The sequence below is a fragment of the Pristiophorus japonicus genome, chromosome 7 (assembly GCF_044704955.1).
Source record: "Pristiophorus japonicus isolate sPriJap1 chromosome 7, sPriJap1.hap1, whole genome shotgun sequence".
NCBI classification, from domain to species: Eukaryota; Metazoa; Chordata; class Chondrichthyes; family Pristiophoridae; genus Pristiophorus; species Pristiophorus japonicus.
The window spans coordinates 62,904,703-62,932,597 of record NC_091983.1 but is presented as its reverse complement, the minus strand read 5'-3'; the positions used below and the strand labels follow the sequence as shown (position 1 = coordinate 62,932,597).

Genomic DNA, 27,895 nt, shown 5'->3' with positions numbered 1-27,895 from the left:
CTTGTTACATTTAGCTAGATATTGGACAGGTAAAGAAAACTCTGGTACATAATAGCAGTGAATTCCACTAACAAAAATGATCATCCATGTTGAATCCAAGTAGTATATCTGGTGTATAAACCAAAGAAGTAACAGCCACTATGAATAATAAATTTGCACTTTCTAGGCTCATATATGAAAGATGTTTCTTTGGCAAGGTACAAGCAGATGAGCAATGTATGTTGGACCCCAATAGAATGGAATCGTTTCGGGAGGGAAAGGGAGATTTGAAGAGGACTTTTGAAACACATCAGGAGACTTTCTGGGACACAGTCAAAACTTCAACAGTTGAGCAACATTTATTCCAGAAATTCTCCAAGGAATTCACCTGAAAAGAATCCTGTGCTACCTTATTGGAGTCACCAGGTGAAAGGAGTGCTTGGCCATTGGCATCTTGGTAGGGGTCCCCCTTGGACTATGGGAGGTGGACATGGGGCCATGCAAAGCAGCTCTGCAGGAGAGAGGGACAGAAGGGCAAAGTGGACTCCAACCTGTGCACCCTCTCCCTTGGTCCCTGAGCCTCCTTGAAATGTGCCGCTGCGTCAGCCAGCACACTCCACACCTTCAGTGGAAGTGGGTGCGTGGAGCCCACATATACTACTCCACGAAAATTGCATCTAATCAGCACTTTGAGTGCTAAACCTGCAGATGCCTGGTTAGCACCTCCAGGCAAATTCAAATTATGGTAATCAGCAATTAGGACCAAAATTGCATGCTAAAACTAGACTTTCAAACAGGCATATCTTATTAGCACAGCACCCATTTGGCGCTTGTTTTCACCCTTTCACCAAAATAACCCGCTACAATTATCATGGTGTCGGGCAGAATTTGTAAAGTCAAATGAAATATTCATTCGTACAAGTCTATTAGTAGAATATAGATCCAAGGAAGTGATACGGATACTTTGTAAAACAGTAGACCACTATCTCCATTAGTGGCCACCACACTTCTGTAAAAGTTTAGAAATATAGGAAAGGATTCAGTAAAAGGGCGACAGAAATGAATTCCGTTTTCAAATAATGAGGAAAATTTATGAAGTTATAAGTTAAGTTGAAGAAGTTAAAGGGATTCTCATTGAAAAAGGCCATAAAACAGGAAATGATCCAATTTTTTAAAAATAATGAAGACGATTGGTCAGATAGAGATATTTGTGCAAAAGTAAAATAAAATGGACAGTGGACATGAAAGCTAAAGTATATTGCATTTCACCCTCAAATTAACATATGGAATAGAATGCCACCTGCTACAGGAAACCCAAGTTCAACTAATTTAGAAAAAAGTAGAGTTAATTTCTGATTCAACAAAGAGTAAGAGATGGTTTTTGGTCAAAAAAATTTACAAGTCCAGACCAAGCTGTGAAAAAGGCCTGGATAATGGAGCAAGCTGGCAGTGCTATTGGATATGTTCTGGTTCCTACAAACTTATGTTCTTGTATCTGCAATTAGTTAATAAAGTGAAATCCATGTATGCAGTTTCAACTTTATATTATTTTGATGTGCACGACAATGTAGCCCGGACCAATATTTTCACATGATTAAATTAAAATGCATTAAGATATACTGATTACTGTACTTTTTTCTGGCCACATTCAAAAACTAATGCGTGCGTGCATTAACTATCAGCCCATGCACATGTTAAATGGATACACTTTAACCCATTTGTCATTTGGGACAGTTGATTATTAATGTATATTAGAAGTACAGCAGATTGAGATCTCCAATCTCCAGGTGCTTTCTGCACTGAGGCATATCAGACACTAAGTGGCACTGTACTCAAGTGTTTTCTTTATTTCACTTCCTGTGGCCAAAATTGGAACAAACCATTTCACACATGCATTTTCAGAAAAGTGGAAAAAAACAGAAACTTAATTTATAATTAACCAGTAAAATTCTACTAACCATTTTTTTCTCACATCAAATCTGTAGTTAGTAATTACATGCAAATGAACTCTAAACAATTTGTCTAAGTAAAGAGAGTACATTGCACTGATTATGAAGTCTCTCTGCTCATTCCATTGAACTACCAGAGCCATTTCTATGGGCTCAATTTTCCCCAGTGACATGCACTGTTTAATTGGAGCAGGCTGTTTTGTTTGGCCTGTTAAAAAAAAAGTTTCCCCAATCAATTTGTACCAGCATAACTCAGTTAGTTACATTTTTTTTTAGGTAAATTTTTATTTCAGCCAAAGAGGACGTAACCTGCCACCCGCGCCAATTCTGGCCATTTAGGCATTTTGGCCAACCGAGAGTTACTCTGGTTCTTCTTAGGCCAGCGTATGTGGCCTCTGCAGAAAAACCTTCTGGAGAGTTAAAGAAATTAAAGAAATTGGCGCAACTAAGGAAATCGGCGCAGATAAGTGCAGCAGATGCCCAGACAGCAGCAGCAGGAAAGGTGAGAGAGGGGGAGGTAGAGGGAGCGAGCGAGGCGGGGTGGGGGGGGGGGGGGTGTGTGGGGGAAGCCTTTCGGATGCAGTTAGGGGCGGAGACCAGGAGGGAGGAGGCCACTTGGCCTGGGATAGGGGCGGGGGAGTGGACCGGGAGGCCACTTGGCCTGGGATAGGCACGGGGCAGCGGACCGGCAAGGCACTCGGAGCTGGGGGGGGGGGGGGGTTGGCGGGACCGGCAAAGCACTCGGTGGGGGACGGAGCGGGACTGGCACCAGCAAAGGGCTTAGTGCAGGCTAGAGAAGCAGACTGACAAGGCACTCTGAACTGGTGGGGGGGGGGGGGGGGGGGGGGGGAGGAGCTGGACCGGCACCAGCAAGGGGCTCGGGGGAGTGGGACCAGAAAAGTACTAGGGGATGGGGGTGTGGCGGGATCAGCAAAGCACTCGGTGGGGGAGGGCAGAGCGGGACTGGCACCAGCAAAGGGCTTAGTGCAGGCTAGGGAAGCAGACCGGCAAGACACTTGGGGTTAGGGTCGGGCGGAAGAGCAGGACCGGCGTCGGCAAGGGGCTCAGGGCGGGAGGCCCTTCGGCCTGGGATAGAAGCAGGGATTGGCACCGGCATCGGGAGGGGTGGTGGGGGTGGGGACTTTAATAATTGGATGCAAGTTGCTACAATGTATTTTAATGTGTTTTTTAAGTTGATGCAATGTGCTTTAATGTGTTTTAATGTGTTGCGAGCTGGCTGTATGTTTCACTTTGCAGCCTCAGCTCGCACTGTGTCCCTGGTTACCGTTGCAACGCGATCTTTTGGGTGCAGATCAAGGCTCCACCCCCAAAACTAAAGGCCAGGTTAGGCTGCGCCAAAATGAAAAAATCCACCGGGGAAACGTAGAACATTTTTTTTGCCGTACTTGGAGCCCCCAAAATACGGGTGTAACTCTTCAAGTACGCCATAAAAAAGCTTTGGAAAAAATTGAGCCCAGGGTCTTTCATTTTAGATATTTTGCTTTCTTGCTTTATTTTCGCAACTTAATGTAAAGAAGAAATTTCACTTTAAAAAAAAATTAATTCAAGGTTGTTCGAAAGTACCTCAGGCCAGCAACGTGATAACCTACAAGGGCAGTTAGGGCTTCAATCCTTATTACGTGACATATGAAGTAGAAAGATGACACCAGACGAGTGCTGCGCAATTTTTAGTACATTCAGTTCGTAGGCAATGATCAACAAAACAAATACCAAATGTAATTTGAATAGAGCTCGCTACTATAATTAGTCACTGGCATTCAGAGGAATGAAACCCTCCCACTTGTTCCGCAGCATACAGAGTAAGGTTAGGAAAATAGGTCAGCTGTCATAGAGTCATAGAACAGTGAAGAACTGAAGGACATTCGGCCCATCGAATCGGTGCTGGCTCTTTCGAAGAGCAATCAAGTTAGTCCCACTCCCCGGCTCTTTCCTCTTATCCCTTTTTTATCCAATTCCCTTTTGGAAGCTACTATTGAATCTTCCACCACCCTTTCAGACAGTGCATTAAAAATTCTAACTTCGAGCTCCGTAAAAAAGTATTTCCTCATATTGCCCCTGGCTCTTTCGTCAATCACCTTAAATCTGTGCCCTCTGCTTATCGATCCTTCAGCCATTGGAAACGGGTTCTCTTTATTTACTCTATCTAAATCCTACATGATTTGGAACACCTCTATCAAATCTTCTCTTGGCCTTCTCTGCTCCAAGGAGAACCACCCCAGCTTCTCTAGTCTATCCACATAACTGTAATCCCTTATCCCTGGAACTATTATTGCAAATCTCGTCTGTACCCTCTCCAAAGTCTTCATGTCCCTTCCTAAAATGTGGTGCCCAGAATGGGACACAATTCTCCAGCTGGGGCTGAACTAGTGTTTTATATAGGTTTAGCATAATTTCCCGGTTTTTCAATTCTATGCCTCCAGTTATAAAGCCCAGAATCCCATCTGCCACGTGTCCGCCCATTCCACCAGCCTGACGATATCTTCTTGACGTCTATTACTATCTTCCAAGTTTCGTGTCATATACAAATTTAGAAATTGTGCCCTGTACTCCCAAGTTCAAGTCATTATTGGATAGCAAAAACAGCAGTGGTCCTAGTACTGAACCCTGGGGACCACCACTGCAAATCTCCCTGTAGTCTGAAAAATATCCATTCACAACTCTGTTTTCTATCCCTCAGCCAATCCATGCTGCTACTGCCCTTTTGTTTTACATATCATACAGTTAGGATTTTGGATAATTTTCTTGGGCTGCTCCAGTTCCTGACATTCTACCGCTCTGATTCATTCATTCAGTTTCTTCCAATCTCCATTCTGTAAATCTACCACAACAAGCTATGGCTCGGCTGTCAATCTCCCTTTCAAAAAAGGTTTCTGAAACAGCACAAACTCCAATAGTATGGGTGTTATCTTACATTTATAGAGTGCTTTTAAGTAGTAAACATCCCAAGGCACATCAGGTGACCAGGTGACAATGGGCATCAGACAATGGGAGATGAATTAGGGAAAATGACTGCATTAATAAACAAAGAGATAAGTTTTTGAAGAGGCATTTGAAGGTGGAAGTAGCACGATGCAAGGGCTCAAAGGAAAGTGTGGGGCCAAGAAAGTCGAATGTTTGGCCACTGTAGGAGAGATGGAAGGAGTGGTCTATTAGATAGAATATACAACACAGAAACAAGCCATTCAGCCCAAATAGTCTGTGCTGATGCTTATACTCCACACGAGTCTCCTCCCATTCCATCTTCCTCTTCTCAGCATGTCTTTCTATTCTGTTTTTTCACGTATATACTTGTCCAGTTTCCTTTTGAAAACATCTAAGCTATTTGCCTCAACTACTTCCTGTGGTAGCAAGTTCCACATTCTAACCAGAGTAAAAAAAATTCTCCTTATTTCCCTATTGGATTTATTAGCAACCTCTGAGTCAGAAGGTTGTGCGTTCAAGTCCCACTCCAGAGACTTGAGCACAAAAATCTAGGCCGACACTCCAGTGCAGTGCTGAGGGAGCGCTGCACTTTCCAAGGTGCCGTCTTTTGGATGCGACGTTAAACTGAGGCCCCATCTGTTCTCTCGGGTGGACGTAAAAGATCCCATGGCATTATATCGAAGAAGAGCAGGGGAGTTATCCCCAGTGTCCTGGCCAATATTTACCCCTCAATCAACATCACAAACAAATTATCTGGTCATGTTCACATTGCTGCTTGTGGGAGCTTCCTGTGCACAAATTGGCTGCCTTATATCCTACATTCCAACAGTGACCACACTTCAAAAAAGTACTTAATCGGCTGTAAAGCGCTTTGGGAAGTCCGGAGGTCGTGAAAGGCACTATATAAAAGGCAAGTCTTTCTTTTTTTTTTAAATGGCCCCTAGTTTTGGATTTTCCCACAAGTGGGGACATTCTTTCCACATCCACCCTGTCCAAACCATTCATCATTTTGATGATCTCTATCAGGTCACCTCTAAGTCATCCCTTTTCTAAAAGAAAAAAGACCTAACCTGTTCAAGCTTTCCCACTAGCTGTAATCACTCAGTTCTGGTACCACCCTTGTGTAAAAAAAAAAGCACTTTCTCCAGTGCTTCGATGTCCTTTGAAGATCAGAACTGTGCACAGTACCCCAAGTGTGGCCTGACCAGGGTCCTCAACAAGTTCAACATCACTACTTTTGAATTCTACACCCCTAAAAATAAATCTCAGCACTTCATTAGTGTTTTTAATTGCTATTCTGAACTGCAATGCTGCTTTTAATGATTTATTCACCTTTAACCCTCGATCCTATACTCATTCAGTTTCTTATTTTCTAAGGTGTAGGTGATGTTTCTATTTGTCCTATCAAAGTACATCTTACATTTATCCGTGTTAAAGTTCATTTGCCACTTAACTTCCCAGTCTGCAAGTTTTCTAACATATTTTTGAATTATGTTGCATTCTTCCTCCTCCCATGTCTCTAGCTCAAACACCAGCTCAAAAACTGAACTGGATTGTCGAGAGAGAGATTCATTTCTTGCAGATGGGACAGTCTCATTGTTCACAAACTCCCATGTCTTCATTCATTTATTTATTATCTGTAGTTTATTTCTTGAACTAATTGGTCACTCACTTGAAGTCTAGATTTATTAAATAGGTGGATTTAGCTTGATGTTAGATAAATTGGTAATTAATTCCTGTGATTAATTACATGGCTATTTCAGTTATTAGCATCTTTAAAGGCAGTTAGAATTGCATCACTTAACTCATTTTCCTTTGACTTACAATAACCACTAAAGATACCAAACATAAAGGGATATTTAGATACTGACCTATATACATATCCTAATTTCCACAGGTTCTGCAACTCCTCTGTGTGTTGGTTATTATGTCACTTTGTCCATTTCCTCCAGTGTGGTAATTGACTTATTTACTGCTGCCCCTTGGTTTAAATTACTTGGCACCTTCTTACCCCTCTGCACCAAATTCCACTCACCAAATTCCCATTACCACTCTGTTTACCAAAACACTCCATTTATTAGATGCTCCCAGCTCTGTGCACACAGCTCCAAGGAAGACAGAATTGGAAGAATGCACTGGCATGTGGGACTGGAGGAGGATGCAGAATAAAGGAGGGGTGAGGCCATAAGATTTGTAATTGAAGATTTTGAATTGAATGCGTTGGAAACGGGGAGCCAATGGAGTTCAGCAAGAGTAAATGGGATAGGGCAACAGTATTTATTGATGCATCGGACGTGGGTGGCTGAGTTTTGGAGAAGTTTAGAATAGTTCTCAGGAAATCAGTGAAAAGAACATTGGAGGAGATGTCAAGCCAGGAAAAGACAAAGGCGTAGGTAAGAAAATCTTAGCTCATAAAATTACTTGGCACCTTCTTCTCCCTGTATGGTTATTCTAGCATGGACTTTCCTCCCACATCACTTACTGTGGGGAACAGTTAAAACCAAGACCATTTCTTATTTTAAGGGAAAGTAAATAATATTTATAGTAGAGAAAGGTTGGGGGAGGGGCGGGGGGGGCAGGAGAATAAGGAAGTGGGATTCGTTTTGGATTGCTCTAGCATAATGCCAGTACAGACATGGCCTTTTGGGCTGTAAATCTCGGATGATAAAGATGTCCTGACCTTTGCATGTCCTTAGGGGTCTAAGTGCTTGTTGTACTAAATTTTCAATCATGGGATTAATAAGACAAGAGATTACACTCCTTGCTCCTTAGTCAGCAGCTTCTTAGTCTCAAATATATCATATGTAGCAGAAACTAAGCAAAGAAATTAGTGCATTATCCACAGTGGATGGAAAACTTGATGGTCAGGCAAAAATGTAACTAAGGAAAAAAAGGAGGGAAATGACTAACAAAATGGGTGATGGGGAAGGAAAAAATGGAACATGTATTTTTATTTTCTTTTGCGCGTATTTGAAGTGTGCGCTATATACTCAGCTGACAGTCAATTTTAAAATCATTGACATCACACCCAGGACTGAAATATTAATTACTGCCGACTTTATTGAGCAACTCAGTGCCTGATCTACCACCCAAGCCACATGACAAAATCTTTCCCAACTTTCAGATGTAAAGTGCATAGGCGTGTGGCCGTGCGCGCCCTGGGTGTGAATCTGTTTTTCTTCTCTCTATGGGACTAATTCACACCCTGCTTGTTTCCAGCATTTCACTGTTTCATTTCAGACTTGCATCGACAGGCTTTCTGTACAATTTTTTCAGAAATTTTCTTCCCTTTGTCCTTGGGCGGACCACTCACTTTCTCGGCTTTTGGTGCATTATTTTGCTTCCTGACTGAAATGATTTCATCATCGAACAACACAAAAGCAAAATACTGCAAATGCTGGAATCTGGAATAAAAACAGAAAATGCTGGAAATCTCAGCGGGTCAGGCAGCATCTGTGGAGACGAAGCAGAGTTAACGTCTCAGGTCGATGACCCTTCGTTCATCATCTAACAACCTCCTGTTTTACCCTCAAGCATGTTGCAGGTCAGTCAATCCATTAACTTCCTATGATTGGAGCTCCTGATCTTTTTCCCTCCTCCTTAGTTACGGAGTCTATTCATTTGCTTGTTTATCTTTCCACTTACAAGGGCTCTGCCTAAAACCCTGACTGGCCCTCTTCCCCCCACCCCCCACAGATGCTGACTATCCTGCCGAGTGTATTTTCAGCATATTCTACAGTTTTATTTAATTTGTTTCTCCAGTCGCCAAGACCTGAAATGACAATCGCTGGACAAAGATCCACAATTTCACATTCACTTTGGAAAATTAACTGTCCATCAATGGGTTGATGTTTGCTGCAGTCAGGGTCAGAACTGTGCAGTCCCACCTCGATTTTGCAGACTCCTAGGCTAAAAGATTGATTTGGACAAGCAATTCATATACATTGCCAATTTCTGGAGCTTTCTGGCCAACAAGACTCTCTGAGAGGCTGAGAAAATAAAGTCAGATTTTTTTTGTTGCTGTACCGGTGTGTTCTTTCTTGGTGTATTCACACAGTCCAATATACAAGAAACAGAATGAAAATTCAGAGGGAGTGTAGTGCAGAGGAAGAGATTGATAATGGAAGTAAGGACTGTGAATTATGGCAACACTAAAAATGATTTTTTACATCGTTTTTCAGAAACTTTTTTTTTTTAAAAAGAGATACAATAAGCAAAGCAAATATTATTCAATTTTGCAGCTTGGGCTTAGCTTGGGCTTCAGCAGTAACCTTCAGCTTAGTAGTACACTGGGCGGTAGTGAGACTAACAGGACCAGACCTGAATCTGTGTCAAATTAATACGAAGGTGCAGATAAAGAGAGTACAAGTGACTCAGAAGTCTTTAGTTTATATACAAGAACATAAACAAGTATGGAACAAAAAAACATTTAGCCCATGGACAAAAATAGTCACAATGAATCTGAAAAAGTGGTTTAATTAATCTCCTGAGGGGAACAGCATAAACATATAGATAAAACTCTGAAATTACTTCATGAATCCCAAGTGTAACTGAGTAAAGCTGCAAGTAATTGAACCAGGAGTATATTCTCCATGAATGAATACAACTTCTAGTTGTTTCTCTGGTTTATTGTGCCGCCGTGAATTTTTTTTGTACATACCTTGTCGTTTCAGTGGATTCCGCCTCTTCAGAGCTGATTTCAATAGAAAACATGTCCTCATTCTCCGAAGTATCGTCATTGTCATCTCTCTTAATGCTGTCCACTCTTGACTTGCGCCTCCTTTTTCTTCTTTTCTTCACAGAGCTGCTGCTCAATTGGTTCTCTGGAGAGGCCGGCATAATATGAATAGCTATTGATGTTTGTGAGGATCCAGCAGATTCTAAACTTCTCTGCCTATCAAGTAAGCTTCTCCCCACTGTTGCTTCCATTAGTGCTGCACCTTCGGATGTGATGATAGGTGAGGTGGCCAAATGAAAAGGAACATTTACCTAAAAACAAATAAATAAATGTTTCAATCCCACTGAGATCACATCAGTCAGAAACAAGCATTCTTGTCTTTTGCCATTAGTATATGGCTACTGACCGACTTTGGATCTGTTCAACATTAAAGTAGCTTGCAAAAGGCGTACACATCATCATTAAACCCACCTAGCTAGTGCAAGTAGGGCACATTGATATTGAGGTATGTTTTCTTGGTTGTATGAAGAAAAAGTATTTTACTAAACAGTCACTGGTTTATAGTAACAGCTCAATAAAACATGTTTTCTTTAACTTAACAGAGAAGCAAATATACCCTGGTGATCCTGCATTCACTCCAGTTAGACTATGCTCCGCATAGACAGCAGCACTCCACTTTCCTCCAAAACTTGCAGTGCCACTACCCAGGCCTAGAATTGCACTACAAGTACATGCTTATGCACACATAATGATTCTTATCTCCAAATTTCAACCGAAACAGGGACACCAGGGAGTATGATCCAAGTGCACACATTAAATCTTTTATCAATGTGAATATACAGACCATGAAATTGGACTTGCTGATTAACATAGGAAGTTTTCCAGTCAAGATGACATGAAACACATTGGGTTCCAGGGCATCACGTCAGCTCCAGCTGTTACACTGGAGCTAATACAATTGAATACAAAAAAAAGAAGAGAGATGAAGAAACTTTTTTTTAAAACACGAATTACAATGATCTGGAATTCATTGCCAGAGAGGGTGGTGGAAGCAGATTCAATATTAACTTTCAAAAAGGAGTTGGATAAATAAATACTTGAAAAGAAAAATGAAAATGGAGAAAAGAACTGAGGAGTGAAACTAATTGGACAGCTCTTTCAAAAGAGCCGGCATAGGTGCGATAGGCTGAATGGCCTCCTTCTGTGCTGTATGCTTCTACACTCCATCACACAGCCACCTTTTGGGATGGATCCCAATGGGGCCACAGCAGCAAATTAGAGTGTGATACTCATGCTGCTACAGGAATACATTTGGCACAAAAGCCAGAATATACACAGGTTTTCATGTTAGAGAACACCCATAGCCAAGGACACAAACCGTTGATGTAAATCACGAGCGCTTCTACAATTCACAGTATAATACGAAACTCATACCGCAAGGAAGTTACTATGGGCCCAAGTTTCCGTCCTCTGGAAAAACGGCGCATCTCCAGAAGGTGCGTCGACTTTCTGGAATAAAAAGGGCGCCGAAAACTTACCTTGTGATTCTGCGAGCTCCTCAGGACATCTTCGTGCTCGGCATGGTGCAGCACAAGGGGTTGGGGGCAGAGCCAGGTCCCGGCGCTGAAAACAGTGCCGGGACCTCTGCACATGCGCGTTAGAGTGTGCGCGCATGTGCAGTAAGCTCCTTGCCCCCGAGGCTGCATGGGAGGAGCCTGACCCTAGCCCTGGCTGAATGGGCTCCCCGGGCGAAGATCGGGACTCGGGCCTCCCTCCCGTTCAGCTCCTCCCCCCCTCCCTCCTGTTCAGCCTTTCCCCCCTTCCCTGCCTCCCTCCCCACTGTCGGCGGGGCCCACCCGGCATCTCGCTGGGGCGGGCCCCGCCCGAAGTGTCGGCGGCGGCGGCCCCTTTAACCTCTCTCCCCCCCCCCTCCGCTCCTCTCTTCCTCCCCCCCTCCTCCCTCTCCCTTCCCCTCCCTCTATCTCTCTCTCTCCCTCCCCCCCTCTTCCTCTCCCTCCCTTCCCCCCTCCCCTCACCTCTCGCTGTCAGAAACACAGAGACACTGACAGAGACCAAGAGAGAGACACTGGGGGGCACCATCCCTGCACGCTGTTGGAGGGCTCCCGGTGCTGCCGTAGGTGAGTAGAAACTTAATTTTTTATTGATTGATCGTTTTTTTTTATTTAAATTTTTTTTTTTTTTTTTTTTGATTGATTTATTGGTTGATTTATTTATCATTTATTATTGATGATGGCTCTTTATTTGTAAAAGTGAAGTGTTTAATGTTTGTAAACCCCGCCTTCCACTCGACCCCCCCCCACCAATCGCTCGTTCCCTACGCCTGATTTCTAAGTGTAGGCAAAGTTTTTCTGAGCGTACAAAAATCTACACTTACTCCATTCTAAGTTAGTTTGGAGTAAGTTTTCGCTGTCTAAACTTGCAAAACAGGCGTAGTGGCTGGTCACGCCCCCTTTTGAAAAAAAACTGTTCTAAAATGAAACTATTCTAATTCACTAGAACTGGAGCAAACTAAATGCCGAAAATTACAATTTCTAAGATCCTCCATTCTAAACTAGCTGCTCCAAAAAAAAGGAGCAACTCAGGCCGAAACTTGAGCCCTAACAGTCCTCATTTTACCAGTCACAATTTTCTGAGAAAATTCAATTGCCTCACAGCAATAGTTATGTAATTTCCCTATATTGTAACAGCAAAACTGTTATTGTAACCATGGCCTTTCCTGTCAGGTGATGACTGTGAATACTGCTGCTGTAGTCTCACCTTGTAATGACAGACCTGCAATTATCATTTCAAAAGTTTATAATAATTGTTTATGGATAATAACAGTCAACAGCCATGGTGATTTACAGCTTAGTAACCAGTCATAAGTGTACAAAGACATGGTTTTACATTACTTTTGTTTTTAACAACGATAAAACAGTAATGTAGACAGAATTGGTTTCAATCACCTTCTTGAAAAGCCTGTCTTTTCCCCTCAACATTGCTGATAACATTAGAGAAGGATGGATTTCAGGACCAAGGACATTGTACTGTAAAAATAGGCACATATAAATAAATATTGAGCTTAAAGAATTATCAAGTTTTTAAAAATACAGGCTTTCTTCACAGCGGGTGGGGGTGGGGGTAGTGTGGGATCAGGAGTTTGCTGCAATATAAAAGGCAATATGCTGTTAATGCGAGCATGCAACAAAAGTTGTTAACAAAGCTATGGCTCGGGAAAAAGCAATGATAGGAAGCAATGGTGAGAAAAGGCATGGGGCCTCTCATCTCTGGCGATCGGTTCAAACAGCCGGGGAGTCATAAAACATCAGATAGTGTTGCATCAAGCAAACAAAAGACCATGAAGAAAATAATATAAAGCGATGCCATGTTTTTAATTTGTTAAAAAAAAAAAGACCTCTTGCTGCCTTTGCAACCCGGTGGTGTGAACAGGCTTGGAGAAGCCACCTTCAGGGGTCCTCATTAAAATGCACACACGCGAGTTCCAGATGTGAGGCTAATGTGTGTTACTCAGTATGGATGTTTAACATAAATGTTTTGTCAATAATGAACAAAGCAAATTATCAGACATATTACTGCCTCTAGTTTTACGAATCTGTTTAAAAGGTAAAGGACTCATCCAACAATAAGGACAAATCGTGACTTTATATTATATAAAGCAACAGTTGTGCGAGAGTGAGTTACAGCAAGGGTAGCCAATCTGTGGCCTCAAGGTCACATGCAGCTCTTAGACCCTGGCAATCTGGCCCTTGAAGTCCAATTTGCATGTATAGTTCTTATTTCCTGGTACATCCGGTTTGAATATCATGGGCCTGGAGGTTTGAAGAGGACTGTTTTGGCGCTGCTGCTTGGTTGGTGGTTTCATCCTAAATCAGAACTCCCCAAGAACCATCATCAGCAGCCTGAACATTGGAACATGCACTTAAACTTTACACGTGGTCCTGAGCTCCGTGGTTTCCACCTATGTTACCCAGGAAGCCACAACCATGGAAATCTCTAGTTACGGGACCAATATCCAGCCCATTGCACCGTTCAGTCCAGCATTAGCTCTTCTTGAGATTTGTGGCCTCCTTGAGGCACTTAACTATGAAACGCTAATTAATTAAGAATGTAACAGTCAGGTGACAGTGGATAAGGACAAAAGGACAAGGTCCATTTTTTTTTAGAAACTTAGATGAAGGGTCAAGGCCCAGAATACAGGACACCACCAAAGTTGAAATGAGTACAAGATAAGGTAATTTAAGAATAAATGTTTAAGCCTCACCAAGCTTCAGGTTTAAAATGGGTGAAGAGAAGACACAGAAGGATAACGAATTCCAATTTCTATATGCAGGCTGTATTTTTACCTGAATAGCAAGACTCCAAACCACTTGAAAAGAGTACCCACACTTTATAATTCATGATTGCTACCTCAAGGTGATTTCAGCGTGATATTATTCAACAGCTCATAATCTTCTAATTGATCGTTTTCTGACATTTTCATCATTGAAAATTACAGCCCTTTGCAGTACTTCAGCAGAAATAAAATAATGTTGTATGACTGCACTTAAGCAAACTGCATGCAGATATCGGGCTCAATTTTCCCCAATGCCATTTTTTGGTGTATTGCCAGAGTTACGCCCCTTTTTTCTGGTCCCAACTACTGCAAAAAAGTAAGTACCAAGTTTCCCCATTCTATTTTTCGAAATTGGTGCCACGCAGCCTGTCCTGTAGCTTTGGGGGGGTGGTGGGGGAAGCCTAATGTCTGCGCTGAAAAAACAATGCACGCCTCCACCTTCTGCGCATGCACGAAAGAAAGATTTTTGACGTGATTGCTATGGGCGCAGTACAGCGCCCGGTCTGCATTCGGCTATTTTTAAAGAGCCAGTTGTGTGTGAGAACTTTATTTCTTATTGGAAAAATCGAAGTTGCAATACAAGATGCAATGCAGCTCAAGGACCAAGAATTTCTTACATGATGAAGTGGAAGCACTAGTTATTGTGATTGAGGGCAGATGGCACGAGCTGGACACCAGCAGAGGTCACATAAAAGTTTCACCAAAAGAAATGAAGAAACGCTGGAACCAACTTGTAGAGATTACTGTGCAATGGTGACCACCCCAAGGTCTGGAGGCCAGTGCAAAAAGAAGTGGCAGGATCTTGGTCAAGTAGTTAGTGTAAGTAATATTTTCATTTATTCACTGGAATTACAATTGTAAATGTGACCAGCTGCATATGTCCCACTCAGCAGAAAGACACCCTCTCTAAAAAGTTTTGTTTTTAACTTTGCAGAGGAAGGTGACACACAACAAAAGGGAAAGAACTCGAACAGGAGGAGGCCCGGCAAATCTGCACCCACTCATACCCTTGGAAGAGAGGGTCGCTGGTTTGATGGGTCCTGCCTGGAGAAAAGCAACCACCATTGCACAAGCTGGGCCCACACTCGAGGGAGAGGGTAAGTCCTACAAATTCCAAATTGCTAAATTTTAAGTACTGCGTGGGCTAGCCATGCTTCAGTTCATGGGGATATCTCCATCAGCTACGCTTTGGTTGATGCAATGTGCGATCATTCATCGTGGTCCTTCAAATGAGCCTGCTGCCTGCGCTGTGTGAGCCTACTCATGCCACCCACCCTGCCCCCTCCTCTGCTGCTAACCATCTGTCTGTTCTGTTATATTTTGCAGAACTTGAGGCCAACCCTGACGAGGCTGAAGTCGATGCAGAAGAAGAGTCAGACGCGGACGAGCCTGAAGAGGAGAACATCTTCCAATCCCACCTTCCAGACCGAACATGGGGATGAGGGGGAGGGGGAGTGGATGGATGAAGCTCCCACTGTTATGCTCACTTTGGAGGATGTGGAGAGTGTTGCTGGGACATTCCATGGTTTCCCCACAGTCCGTGGCTGCAGGTCCCAGTGGGGTGCAGCGAGGCACACCAGGGTGAGGAGGGGAAGGAGAGCTTGACAGCGCTCTCCTGAGGTGCAGGATCTAACAGATGTGGTTCAGATGATGGCAATGAGTGCGGAGAGCATTGACCTTATGCGATCACTCCTGGACACCATGAGTGGGGTGGGTGATGAAGTATCAGGACTGTCGGGAGAAGTTACAACACTCTCACCAGAAATGGGAACACTATCTGGGAACATGAGGGAGGGAATGTCTCAGGCACCAGATACACTGTCAGGGCACATGAGGGAGTGAATGTTGGAGTTAGCTGCTGCAATAAGGGAACGTGCCCAGACCCCGTGCCCATTGACAGAGTCAACTGCCGCTCCCACTCCAATCCCCAGACCAGCCTCTGAAGAGGCCCAAGCCGGGCCTTCCACATTATCGGCTGTACTCCCACCCCTCCGCCATCAAGAAGTGCACATTACCCGAGATGTTCGAAAGAATAAGCTTGGTACCAACCCGAGAAACACTGCACCACCGCCTGAGGCCAGGGTGGAATCACCAAGACCGAGTGCAGTGGGCAGTCTTAGAATAAGGTGGAGGACAGATGAGTGCAGCCTTTCTTTGCTGCTGTTGTTATTATTATTGTTGTTACTGTTCTCAAATTAAAAGTTTTTTGTAAGTTATGTAAATTTAAAAGTTTGTAAGTGATTTCAACTGAAAACTTGAAAGTTTGATACAAGAATATGTTTATTAAAGTTAAATTAAGTACAAATGTTTGTTAAACTTTTGAATAAAATATATTTTAAATTATAACTGAATCATTTCCATTATTAACACAACTTTTTGAAGTAAAGAAGAATCATTACTATTATTTGTTCTATTAACACAACACAACATTATGGAACAGGTCCAAACAGTAAACATGGTCCATTTGGAATAGTTGCCACTGAGCCTTCAGGCAGCAAAGCGTTCATGGATGAGTTGCTAGCGCAAGGCTCGAGCAATTGTTAAAGGGGCACAACGGCCCGCCCTCCTCTGCCGTCGTACTCTGGGTTCAGGTAGTTACATGGCTTCCTCGTCCTCCTCCCCAAAACAGCAGGCAGGACAAAGTTCTTTGTTCTCTCTCCCCCCAAGGTTGACGCAATGATCAGGAACCCTCCACCCGGGCGTGTTGTAGGCTTCTTATGCCTTCCGTTCGCCTTCCAGAGACCCCGCCCCTGGGGCTTCTTTTCAAGCCGAACCCAGAGCCCGAGCCTGTGTACGGGCGAGGGATTGATTCTGCCAGCCGACACTCCGACTCTCGAGCCCAGATTGTAGATGTTCGGTGGAGGCATGTCAGTTTAAAAAAAAATGAAAACTTAAAGAATTCCATTGAACTGCCATTTCCTGTGTTTTAAGTGTTAAAAATTTAAGCTTGATTATGCATATTTGTGTGTTCTTGACTCCCTCCAAAATTTTGCATAAAAACAATGGTGTCTTTCTGCGCTGATTTTTTAATGTGCACTGGTTTTCCTTAAGTGCCCAGAAGATTTTTCGGGAGTGGTAACATACATTGTCCTAGGAGAAATTTAAATTGGCCAAACTTGCATAATTGTGGAAAAACTGGCACAGACATCAGATCCCCTATGACGCAAAAAAAAACGAACCCAACTGAGTAACTAACTGAGTTACGCTGGCGCACAAAGATTGGGGAAACTTGGATTTTTAAATTTAGGCCAAAAAAAGCAACGCGTGCCAAAGAAACAGCGCAAATCACTGGGGAAAATTGAGCCCATATACGTGGGGCATCGGTGTATCCTTTGGGGTGAAGTACGATCTGGATGGCTTACAATCGGGTGTCTAATCATACCAGAAAGCAGATCAAATAAAAAAAATGTTAAATCATTCACCATTAAATCTCTTATCTGAAGTTCTATTGAATGAAAATTGCTTCAATCAATCCCAATGCCAAATTATTATTGCTCTATTTCCGGCTAGGTAAGAAAAAGGCCAAATATTTATCTTATCGCGTAGAGGTCTATATGAGCCAATGTAGGCATTGCTAGAAAAGCAAAGCCAGAAAATTTTTTCCATCAGCTGCCCTTTCAAGGAAATGTTAGGTTTTAATTGACCTATAATCAAAATTAATAGTTCAACACAAAAGAGTTCAATCTTTTTGGCATCTAGGAGCATTTGGAAGTTGCTTTTTCAGGAGTTTGAAATTGCACTCGGTAGGTCAGCAAGTAAAGATCCAGCAGTAAGATAACATTGATGTGCCTCAGCCTCACAGCGATATCTTTATACATCTATGGCTATCTCAGCAAGGGCCAAATTATTTAGACCCTGATAAGTTTTACGAATAAGTAAAATTTTACTAATAACTAACATTGCTATGTGAGATATTATAGGAAGCAAAAGGCTCCATTTTAGTTAGCCCATTCACAGGCATCTTTAAAAATAAAGCAGGTGTTCTACATTACTCCTATCCTCCATATAAGCACACAACCTCTCCAGCAGCAAGAAAAAAATATATAATTTCAGCTTTTAGCTCCATCCTTCTGCTCTCTTGTTGTGCGCCAGCATAACTCAGTTAGTTTGCTGACGATACAAAGCTGGGAGGAAAAGCAATGTGTGAGGACACAAAAAAAATCTGCAAAAGGACACAGACAGGCTAAGTGAGTGGGCAAAAATTTGGCAGATGGAGTATAATGTGGGAAAGTGTGAGGTCATGCACTTCGAGTATCCGATTATAACTGCTCAACCATCGGTGGCCGTGCCTTCAGCTGCTTGAGCCCCAAGCTCTGGAACTCCCTCCCTAAACCTCTCCGCCTCTCTTTCCTCCTTTAAGACGCTCCTTAAAACCTACCTCTAATTTCTTCTGATGTGGCTCGGTGTCACTGTTATATATGTGGACTGTACAGCCACCAGAGGGCTCATTCCCCGGAGTCCCAAGGGATCCCATAATCCCTCGGGAGCACAGGTATTTAAGGAGGCTTCACAAGTTGGAGAGGCACTCTGGAGACCTGCAATAAAAGACTACGGTCACAGTTTACTTTGAGCTCACAGTGTTCAGTCTGACTCTTTCTCCATACACAACAGTCACATTTATCTGTTTTGTCTTATAACACTGCCATGAAGTGCCTTGGGACGTTTTACTACGTTAAAAGGCGTTATATAAATAAAAGTTGTTGTTGTTATCGCCTCACACCTGAAATGGTCTTAAATGAGAGAGGGCAAATCAGGTTGGATAAAGGAGAAAGCAATGAGGTAAGCACAGTTTCCTTCCTTTTTAAAAAAAATTTGTTTCTGCAGTTTGTTTAAACTCAAAACTTCTGCAAACCAGCAGCAAGCAGAAAAGGAAGTGGCACCACTCATGTCTATGCAGCTCAGGAATCACTTGTCAATCACAGGCTGGGGTGGAAAGCAATGGGTTTGTAGCTTCACAGATATGTACAAATAAATCCAAAAACATCCATCTACTTTGCCTTCCTTGGTGCTTGTCTGCTTGAGATACAGTGAATCATGTGATGCAACACAACACATGAATGACCCACCTTTATGGTTTCCATGACAAGCCCATACTTGTATATTCAGTTATGATAATCACTATTAGCCAGAGATTTGTTTCTGGTTTGTTTGCTTGGTTCCCCACATCTTATCCATCATCAAGATGCCTACTTTTAAAAAGAAGGCACCTCTGACAGTGCATCAGTGTTAGCCTGGATTATGCCCTCACAAGTCTGGAATGGGGCTTGAACCCATGGCCTTCTGACTCAGAGGCAGGAGTGCTACTACTGACAAGGTCCTCACAAGGAGGCACTCATGTCAGATTATAACTTCCTAGATGACAGTATGGAGGATAGTAACAGACTTCAGGAGTACAATGACAAAGTGGTTAAGTTACTGGACTAGTAATCCAGCGGCCTGGACTAATAATCTGAAGACGCAAGTTCAAATCCCATCACCTCAGCTAGGGAATTTCAATTCAGTTAATTCAATAAATCTGGACTAAAAAGCCAGAGTAATGGTGACCATGAAACTACTGGATTGTCGTCAAAACCCATCTGGTTCACGAATGTCCTTTAGGGAGTGAAATCTGCTGTCCTTACTCGGTCTGGCCTATATGTGACTCCAGACCCACAGCAATGTGGTTGACTCTTAACTGCCCTCTGATATGGCCTAGCAAGCCACTCAATTGTATCAAAGGGAAATTGGGGATAGGCAACAAAATGCTGGCATTGCCAGCGATGCCCAAATCCTATGAATAAATAAAAAAGGCAGACTGGTGAAATGATTGTCATTCAAAGAGGAGAGCAACTGCCATTCAAAAAAATGACTATAACATGGTAGATAAAATTTAACACAAGAAATCGGAAGTAATTCATTTTGGCAGGAAGAATGGGGACAGGCAATATAAACTAAATGGTATAATTTTAGAGGGGTGTAGGAACCGGGGGTGTACATACACAAATTTTGATGGTGGTGGGACAAGTTGAGAAGGCTGTTAAAAAGCATACAAGATCCTTGACTTTATAAATAGAGGCACAGAGTACAAAGCAAGAAAGCTATGCTAAACATTTATAAAAACTGGTTAGGCCCCAGCTAGAGTATAGTGGCCAATTCTGGGCACCACACTTTAGGAAGAATCTCAAGGCCTTACAGAGGGTGCGGAGAAGATTTAGGAGAATGGTACTGGAGATGCGGGATTTCAGATATGTGGAGAGACTAGAGAAGCTGGGATTGTTCTCCATAGATCAGAGAAGGTTAAGGAGAGAATTTGATAGAGGGGTTCAAAACCATGAAAGGTTTTAATAGAGTAAATAAGGAGCAACTGTTTGCAGTGGCAGAAGGGTCGGTAACCAGAGAACACTGATTTAACGTCACTGGCAAAAGAACCAGAGGCAACATGAGGACAAGTTTTAGACAGCAAGTTATGATGATCTCCAATTCACTGTGAATGGGAAGTGGAGCAGCTTCAATGGTAACTTTCAAATAAATACTTGAAGGGGAAACATTAGCAGGGCTATGGGGAAAGAGCAGGCAGGTGGGACTAATTGAATAGCTCTTTCAAAGATCCAGCACAGCTCCTTCTATGCTGTATCATCCTGTGATTCTATAATTCTATGTAAATCCACAGCAGCTTTCTAAGAACACTATTGTTTTAAAGTTTTTTTTTTACAATTCAGGAATTGAAAGGGACCACAGAATGTTGGAACTACTAATTCAGATAGTGCTCCCCTTGTCTTACTCAATCTTGGTTCAGGAAGCACCTACCCTTTGTCTTGGACCTATTCCCCATTATGGTTGGGGACTTGGTTTGATGTTACTAAGGGTGGAGTATTTTTATCACCTTACAGCTGCTCTCTCTGTTCAATTGAGGTAATGCCGTTTAACCCAAGTAGGGAACGAGGGCCAGTGTCTTAGTAGGACTCGCACAACAAAAACCTAAGGCAGGACACGAGTGCACAGGCCTGGTTTGCTTTTAATTTTGTTCTGCATTTTATTTTGGTGCATATAGCAGCTGTTGAGATTCAACGAACAGCACAAATTAAAAAGAATACAAAATTAATTGGGATGTTCAGCTCCAGTCCTGGCGTATTAACTGACCCCAGATTACTGCACAACTTGTGTACACAGCTGAAAAATGCCAGCAGCCTTTTGACAGTGTTTCAGTGACTTTACCTTCTGTACATTCTCCCCTTCTTTCATTTCACTGCTGGTGGCAAAGCCTTCAGCGGCCTCAGCCGCACTCTCTGAAATTCCCGCCCTACAACTCCTGCCTTTCTCTGCTTCCTCTCCTTCTTTAAAAGCCTTCTTAAAGCCCATTTTTTCACATAAGTTTTCACTCTCCCACCGTGACTGGCGTCCTTTTTATTTTTTTCCCTGTCTAAAGTGCCTTAGGACATTTTTCTGCATTAAAGGCGCTGTATAAATGCAAGTTGCTGTTATTGTACTTTGCTGTTCACTCTCTCAACTGGATATGTTGCATACTACATACTACATGCAGTGCATTGTACAGTGGAAGGTTGCAAGCCCAAGTGATCATTGCTGTAACTGTTACATTCATTTATGTTTCTTTCCATTAATGCTAATCTGTTTAGTGGAAGATGTAGGATGGTGAATAATAAAAGAGGAAAGCTGTTATAAGTACTGACCATTGCCATTTCCATAGAAGAGACAGACATGAAATGTTGAGGTGGGGCGGGAAAGAGAAAGAGATTGTTCAAACTTCTCCTTTTATTCTGTCCAGGAGTGCAAAAGGGGCAGTAGAATAGCCTCCCCAGATATGGGAGAGAATGAACGTAATTTCTCCAACAGTTAAGAGCTGTTGATGGGAAAATGTTTGGTACCAAAGAGGAAGTCAACTTCAGCAATGGAGGAAATGTGGAACTTCCATTTTAGAGTGCCAATACACCTTGGCATTTGGCTTAGTCTGAAAATATCTAGAAACAGATTGATCATCATCCCATTAAAGGCAATATCACACATTTGTCAATTGTGGCACATTACTACAGTAAATCAATATGGACGAGTGGATCTCTTACGGAATTTCTCATGCGAGTTGGAGGATTATGCGGTTTTAGCATTTGGCTTGCTAAGCCCTACACATACTAGGGATGTTGTTGGTTATATGAAGGAACATGTGTGTTTCTTTGTGCATGTATTGGAGCTGCATACACATGCCGACTCCTGGAAATTATTGCAACAGAGACAAACTCCTGAAAATGTGCATTGTGTTTTGAGACAATTACATTGCATCTCTGGATATGGATATTGGGGAAGGGTGTACCGAGAGTCCAGGACATTTAGAGATACAGAGTGCATCATACTGTGTAGAAAAAGCAGCTGTTGAAAAGTAGGTAAGTGTCAGATTTCTTTTCCCTCAAATTGTTAAATTTTTGTATGATCAAGTATTTTTAGGGGTATATAGCGAGGTGGGTGAGAAACTGTCATGGTGACGGAGTATCACAGAAATATTATTTGATCAAATTTGATGGCACTAATAACACTAGACATGGTTCTAGGATCATGTTAAGAGGAAACCTCATTATGAAGCTCATAGTTGAATCTTATCCCCTCTATTATGTAGTCTTGCAATGGACAAGATCATTAGATCAGAAACAGATCACCCAGAAGAAGTGCACACCAGTCACTGCACTTCAAAATTAAATCACCAGGTGAAAGATTTTTTATACGTTACAACACAAGGCATTATATAACAAGGAATTACATCAGAGGATAAAGTAAACAGATAGCGATTTTACAGAGGATAAATGCTCTAATGCTGATGAATGACAGAAATCTATACCGCAAGGGTCAACGATGATGCCAAATATCTTGGTTTGACGACCAATAGAAAATCAAGATGACATTTGGAAAAGCAGGACAAAACACTTTCTATGGGACCTCAAGCAAGAATCAGATAAACTGTACAAGAGCCTACAGAAATAGTTTCAGAGATCAGTAGTACAATTGCAATCTTAAGGGAAATGAACATCTGGAGGAAGTGTAGTATCAGCAGTCATCTAAGATCAAATGATTAAAGGCACTGTCCTTCCAGGGTCATGTTGTGTCAATCAGACCTGGCAGCTATCCAAGGTACTTTAAAAGCAATGAAATGGACTAATAATGGAGTTATTAAGAAAACTCTTAAATGTTCGAAGGATGATAAGATTAAGTACTGAATAAAAGTGTACTACAACGGATTGCTTTTTACCCAGTGACAGATGTTTTGTTCAGCAGAGTTCAGTAGTTCAGCCGTGTGAAACAAATGGAAAAGACATCTAAAAGAATGCCAACAGTAAGTTGTAACGAGGAAAAGTAAGGCACCTGAGGTGAGTGACCTAATGCTAGAACTCAATACTTTTACTTTTACTGGCCCCGTGAAACCCGGCAGGTAAAGAGGCGAGAAGGGCCGGATCCATAAAGCCTTTACAGCACGGCTTGTGGGCCAGGAGGAGCAGGAGGTTTCCTCCGGACCCTGTCAATATCCCATCCCTGCACCACCATCCCCCACGAGCTTTCCCATCTACAATCCCTCACGGTCTTCAGCTTCCCCGTTATCACGCCACCCTCAACCATGCTCTACACACTCCTCTCCCAACCACCCCCGCAATCTCTACCCCAACAACCACAAAACCCATCAGCTGCTGCTGCCTTTCTGGGGAACTTCCTTGCCAGAGAGGCAGCTAAGCCTGTCAATCAGGAATCCACAGCATTCGTGGAAACCCATACTTGCAGGTTTCCTGACCATAACTCCTCCCTCTCGCTCTGAAACCCCGTCCCAATGAATATTGGGGCCAAACTTTCTAAGATTATATGAATAAGGTACTTTAATTGGCAGCACAGATTTAATCATAGCATCAGCTGTGGCTCAGTCGATAGCACTATCGCCTCGGAGTCAGCAGGTTGTGTGATCAAAATCCAGGGTGACACTCCAGTGCAGTGCTGAGGAAATGCTGCAATATTGAAGATTCCGTCTTTCAGATGGGACATTAAACCGAGGCCCCATTTGACCGTTCAGATGAATGTAAATTATGCCATGGCACTATTTCAAAGAATTGGTGTCCCAGCCAATATTTGGCCCTCAACCAACATCACTAAAAAATAGATTACATGGTCATTATCAGATTGCTGCTTGTGGAAGCTTGAAGTGCACAAATCGGCTGCCACATTACAGCAGCGACTACTGTACTGTACTGTACTGTATTTTAGCTGTAAAAGCATCTTGAGATGTCCTGCCAAAACATACCTAATGCAAGCTACACAGTCCTTATCCACTGTCCTCCCCATCACATATTTAAATGTAATTCTTCATTTCTTTATAGACCATTAATATATGTACATTTCCTGCCAAATTAGGACAGTTCAGAAAAAGTGTCTTTAGACTCGACAGTAATGAGTTCTATCATTTGGTTACCCGTCTCCTGTGCCTTGTTATCTAGAAGTGGAGGCTGAAATGTATTTATCCATAGAGCTAAGAAAGCAATACTTTATGTTTATTGGAAGAATGTTGTTATCCTGATCCCTACAAGTTTCCACTCTAAAGTAAAATACTTTTCAGTTGTTGGCTATTGCTCAATAACGACCATGAAAATCTTGATTATCAATAGGGTGAACAACACATCTTGCAACTACAATGTCTAGTTATTTCGAAGGCAGTTATCAGCTATTATACAACTATTTCTCCCTAATGATAGTCAAATTCTGTTGAATATGGAACATTTTATTTCAGGGAGCTTGCCCAAACCCTCCCTAGAAATACAAGGGATGTAGCCTTGAAAAGCAATGTCAGTGGACTGAGGGAAAGGGAAGAGGCAACATTTGGAAGAAGTGTACACAATTTTAAATCTACGGTCTACAGCCTGAATATTTTTTTTAAGTTTATCCAACGGCAGATACAGATAAACAAGACAGTACTACTTAAGAGAAAATTAGCTAATTCCAGCACCTGCATCATTCACTAGTTGCCTTGATTTTCCAAATTTGATTTGGATCTGTACTTAGAAACAAAATCTTAGCTTACCTTATTATCTGTTGTCTCTTGAACAAAAAATGCCTCCCCATTGTCTCCAAGCTTCATCTGCAGCTGTACAGGTTCTCCATTGATTTCTATATCCACCTAAAAATTGTAAAATGTTTATAATGTATATGTCAGACGTACAGTTGCAACATTTCCAAATAAAACTATTCATTTTGCTTTTTGGACACACAGTACTTCACATAAATCACTCCTCTATGCATAAAAGTCTAAACAACAGGTTCTGCACTTCATAATGCTCTAGATCACATTCACTATTCAGATTATGTGAAATGCATATGGTGTTGTCACAAATCAGTGTCCAGTTTTATGCATTTATACAATGCTGGCGTAAGACACAAAGCAAAGCACAATTGTGCCTATTGCTCTAAGAGTCAGTAGCTATCCCACTGGTGCTAAATTCTATTCCATTCATTGTATACTTATCAATGTACATTTTTTGATCAGTGTCCATTATTTAACATTTAGCAGTGTTAAATTCATTTGTAATTGATTCTGTCGATAATGAAATCTCTAATTATGACTACAAAATAAATATTTATTTTAGTTTTTGTAGGCTGCGTTCTACTGAATGGATAAAAATTGCTAGACTCATCCAAGCAAATACTTCAGAATCATGTTAGATAGGTAGCCCAATGATGCAACACATTACTGCACCAAGTTATGTACAGGATGGCACTTCTATATTCCCAATAATTCACCTTGATCCCCAACCTCAGAACAGCACCCCTTACTGCACAAGGAGATTTGCATTTTCTACACCAACCATCTTTGTGGTCTCTTAAGTGGCACTTGGTACGGAATGCTGAGATAATCTCAATTCAGTTCCTATTAGTAATCTGTTTGAGTCAACAAAAACAACTTGCATTTATATAGCGCCTTTAACGTAGTAAAATGCCCCAAGGCACTTCACAGGACTATTATGAGACAAAACACTTGACACCGTGCCACATAAGAAAGGTTGGTCAAAAATGTAAGTTTTGAGGAGCATCTTAGAGAAGAAAGAAAGGTCGAGAGGTTTAGGGAGAGCTTAGGGCTCGTTGAGCGAATATAATCAGGATGCTCAAAAGGCCAGAATTTGAGGAATGTTGATATTTTGGTGTGTTGTGGGGTTGAAGATTACAGAGATAGGGAGGGGCAAGAACATGTAGGGATTTGAAAATATTTAAATTAGGGTTGTATAGTTATCAGGGAGAGGAGAATGTTCATTCCATTAGTCTTGGCTGAATTTAAACTCATATGCTAAGCCACTGTGCCACCTATTCCTTGAGCAACTGTTGCTCATTTATGTTGCATTAACCCAAGCTCTTAAGCATAAACATACAACTTGAAATATAACAGTTTTTACATACCTTCTATAACTTTTGACTATCTAAAAATTAATTCTTGGCACCTAACATAGAAACATAGAAACATAGCAGGAAAGGGGTACTGAGGGAATGATCAGCCATGATCTTATTGAATGCTGATTAACACTGGTTATAAAACTCATTGAGAGAGCAGTAATATTTTAAACACCAGAATCCTTCTGTTCTCAATTAGCTAAATACAGCTGAGCAAACTAACTTTGTTTGGATTTTAGATTAATTTAACCTAACTCAACCTTCACCCACTCACTTAACCCTCGGCTCCAGACTGCTGACATTTCAGTCAAAAACTACAAGCTCAGCTCCAAATTGTTTAATATTTGTGAATTCTGATTTGTTGCAAGCATCAATCTTTACAATCTTAAAACAATAATTGAGTTAAACTTATCAGTGTGGCCCACTTCATCCCAATGAAGTTGAACTTAACTTTTCAGCTCGTTACCATACTCATAGAAACATAGAAAATAGGTGCAGGAGTAGGCCATTCGGCCCTTCTAGCCTGCACCGCCATTCAATGCGTTCATGGCTAAACATGCAACTTCAGTACCACATTCCTGCTTTCTCGCCATACCCCTTGATCCCCCGAGTAGTAAGGACTTCATCTAACTCCCTTTTGAATATATTTAGTGAATTGGCCTCAACAACTTTCTGTGGTAGAGAATTCCACAGGTTCACCACTCTCTGGGTGAAGAAGTTTCTCCTCATCTCGGTCCTAAATGGCTTACCCCTTATCCTTAGACTGTGTCCCCTGGTTCTGGATTTCCCCAACATTGGGAACATTTTTCCTGCATCTAACCTGTCTAACCCCGTCAGAATTTTAAACGTTTCTATGAGGTCCCCTCTCATTTTTCTGAGCTCATTTCAATAGAGAATACCATTACCTATTGAGACTTTTAAAGAGCCAGATGACACAACAGCAGCAAAGGATATGTGAAACTAATAGAAATTGAACATTGTGCAAAATTGTGACAATATATTTCTTCTTGGATAAATTCAGTGGCCCAGTGTGTCAAGAGTCCATCAGATGTAATTTAATTCATGTTGACACTCATTATGATGGATGTTTAGCGTTAATGGATATCATCCACGTATTCACCAAATTTTCCAACATTGTGTTTCCAGCAAAGCGCTTTCCAAACCAGGATTTACATTTGAAATTCAGATACGTGCTATGGAGGATTTGCTGACTATTTTGTTTAAATGGTTAGAAAATTATATGCAGCACACACCCATATTTCCAATCTATCTATCCAGCAGGTGAGGCCCCTAACAGGGAGAATAAAGTCAGAAAATTGCTGACATCTAACATCAGCCCCAACATGGCCTTAACCCCAAACTTATTAAAACAATTCCAATGCATCATGAGCAATTATCCATTCCCTTTGTGGTCTCTGAGATTACCAATTGTGTGCCATGGTCACTGTGAACTGGGTTGAAATGACCCAAACTCATTTCATAAAGGGTTCTTACAGAGAGACAGAAGACTTCCATCGCATCAGTTTGGGTTAGACTCGATTCTTGGCTCCAGCAGCTAAAAGATAGTTTGCTAATTTCCTGAACCACCCACGTCCC

General features: G+C 42.0%; 1 protein-coding gene across 4 annotated transcripts in view; it reads right to left on the bottom strand.

The window, feature by feature from the left end:
* lpin1a (lipin 1a) overlaps positions 1-27,895 on the bottom strand; it is a 127,603-nt gene that overhangs the window by 80,679 nt on the left and 19,029 nt on the right. For 3 of the 4 annotated variants that reach the window (XM_070885007.1, XM_070885009.1, XM_070885010.1), the window contains exons 3-5: positions 24,942-25,037; positions 12,516-12,596; positions 9,532-9,860 (exon numbers count right to left, since the gene is read on the bottom strand). In XM_070885007.1, the coding sequence (XP_070741108.1) occupies positions 9,532-9,860; positions 12,516-12,596; positions 24,942-25,037 (506 nt within the window). The remainder of the gene's footprint in view (positions 1-9,531; positions 9,861-12,515; positions 12,597-24,941; positions 25,038-27,895) is intronic. The other variant, XM_070885008.1, reaches the window with a different exon arrangement.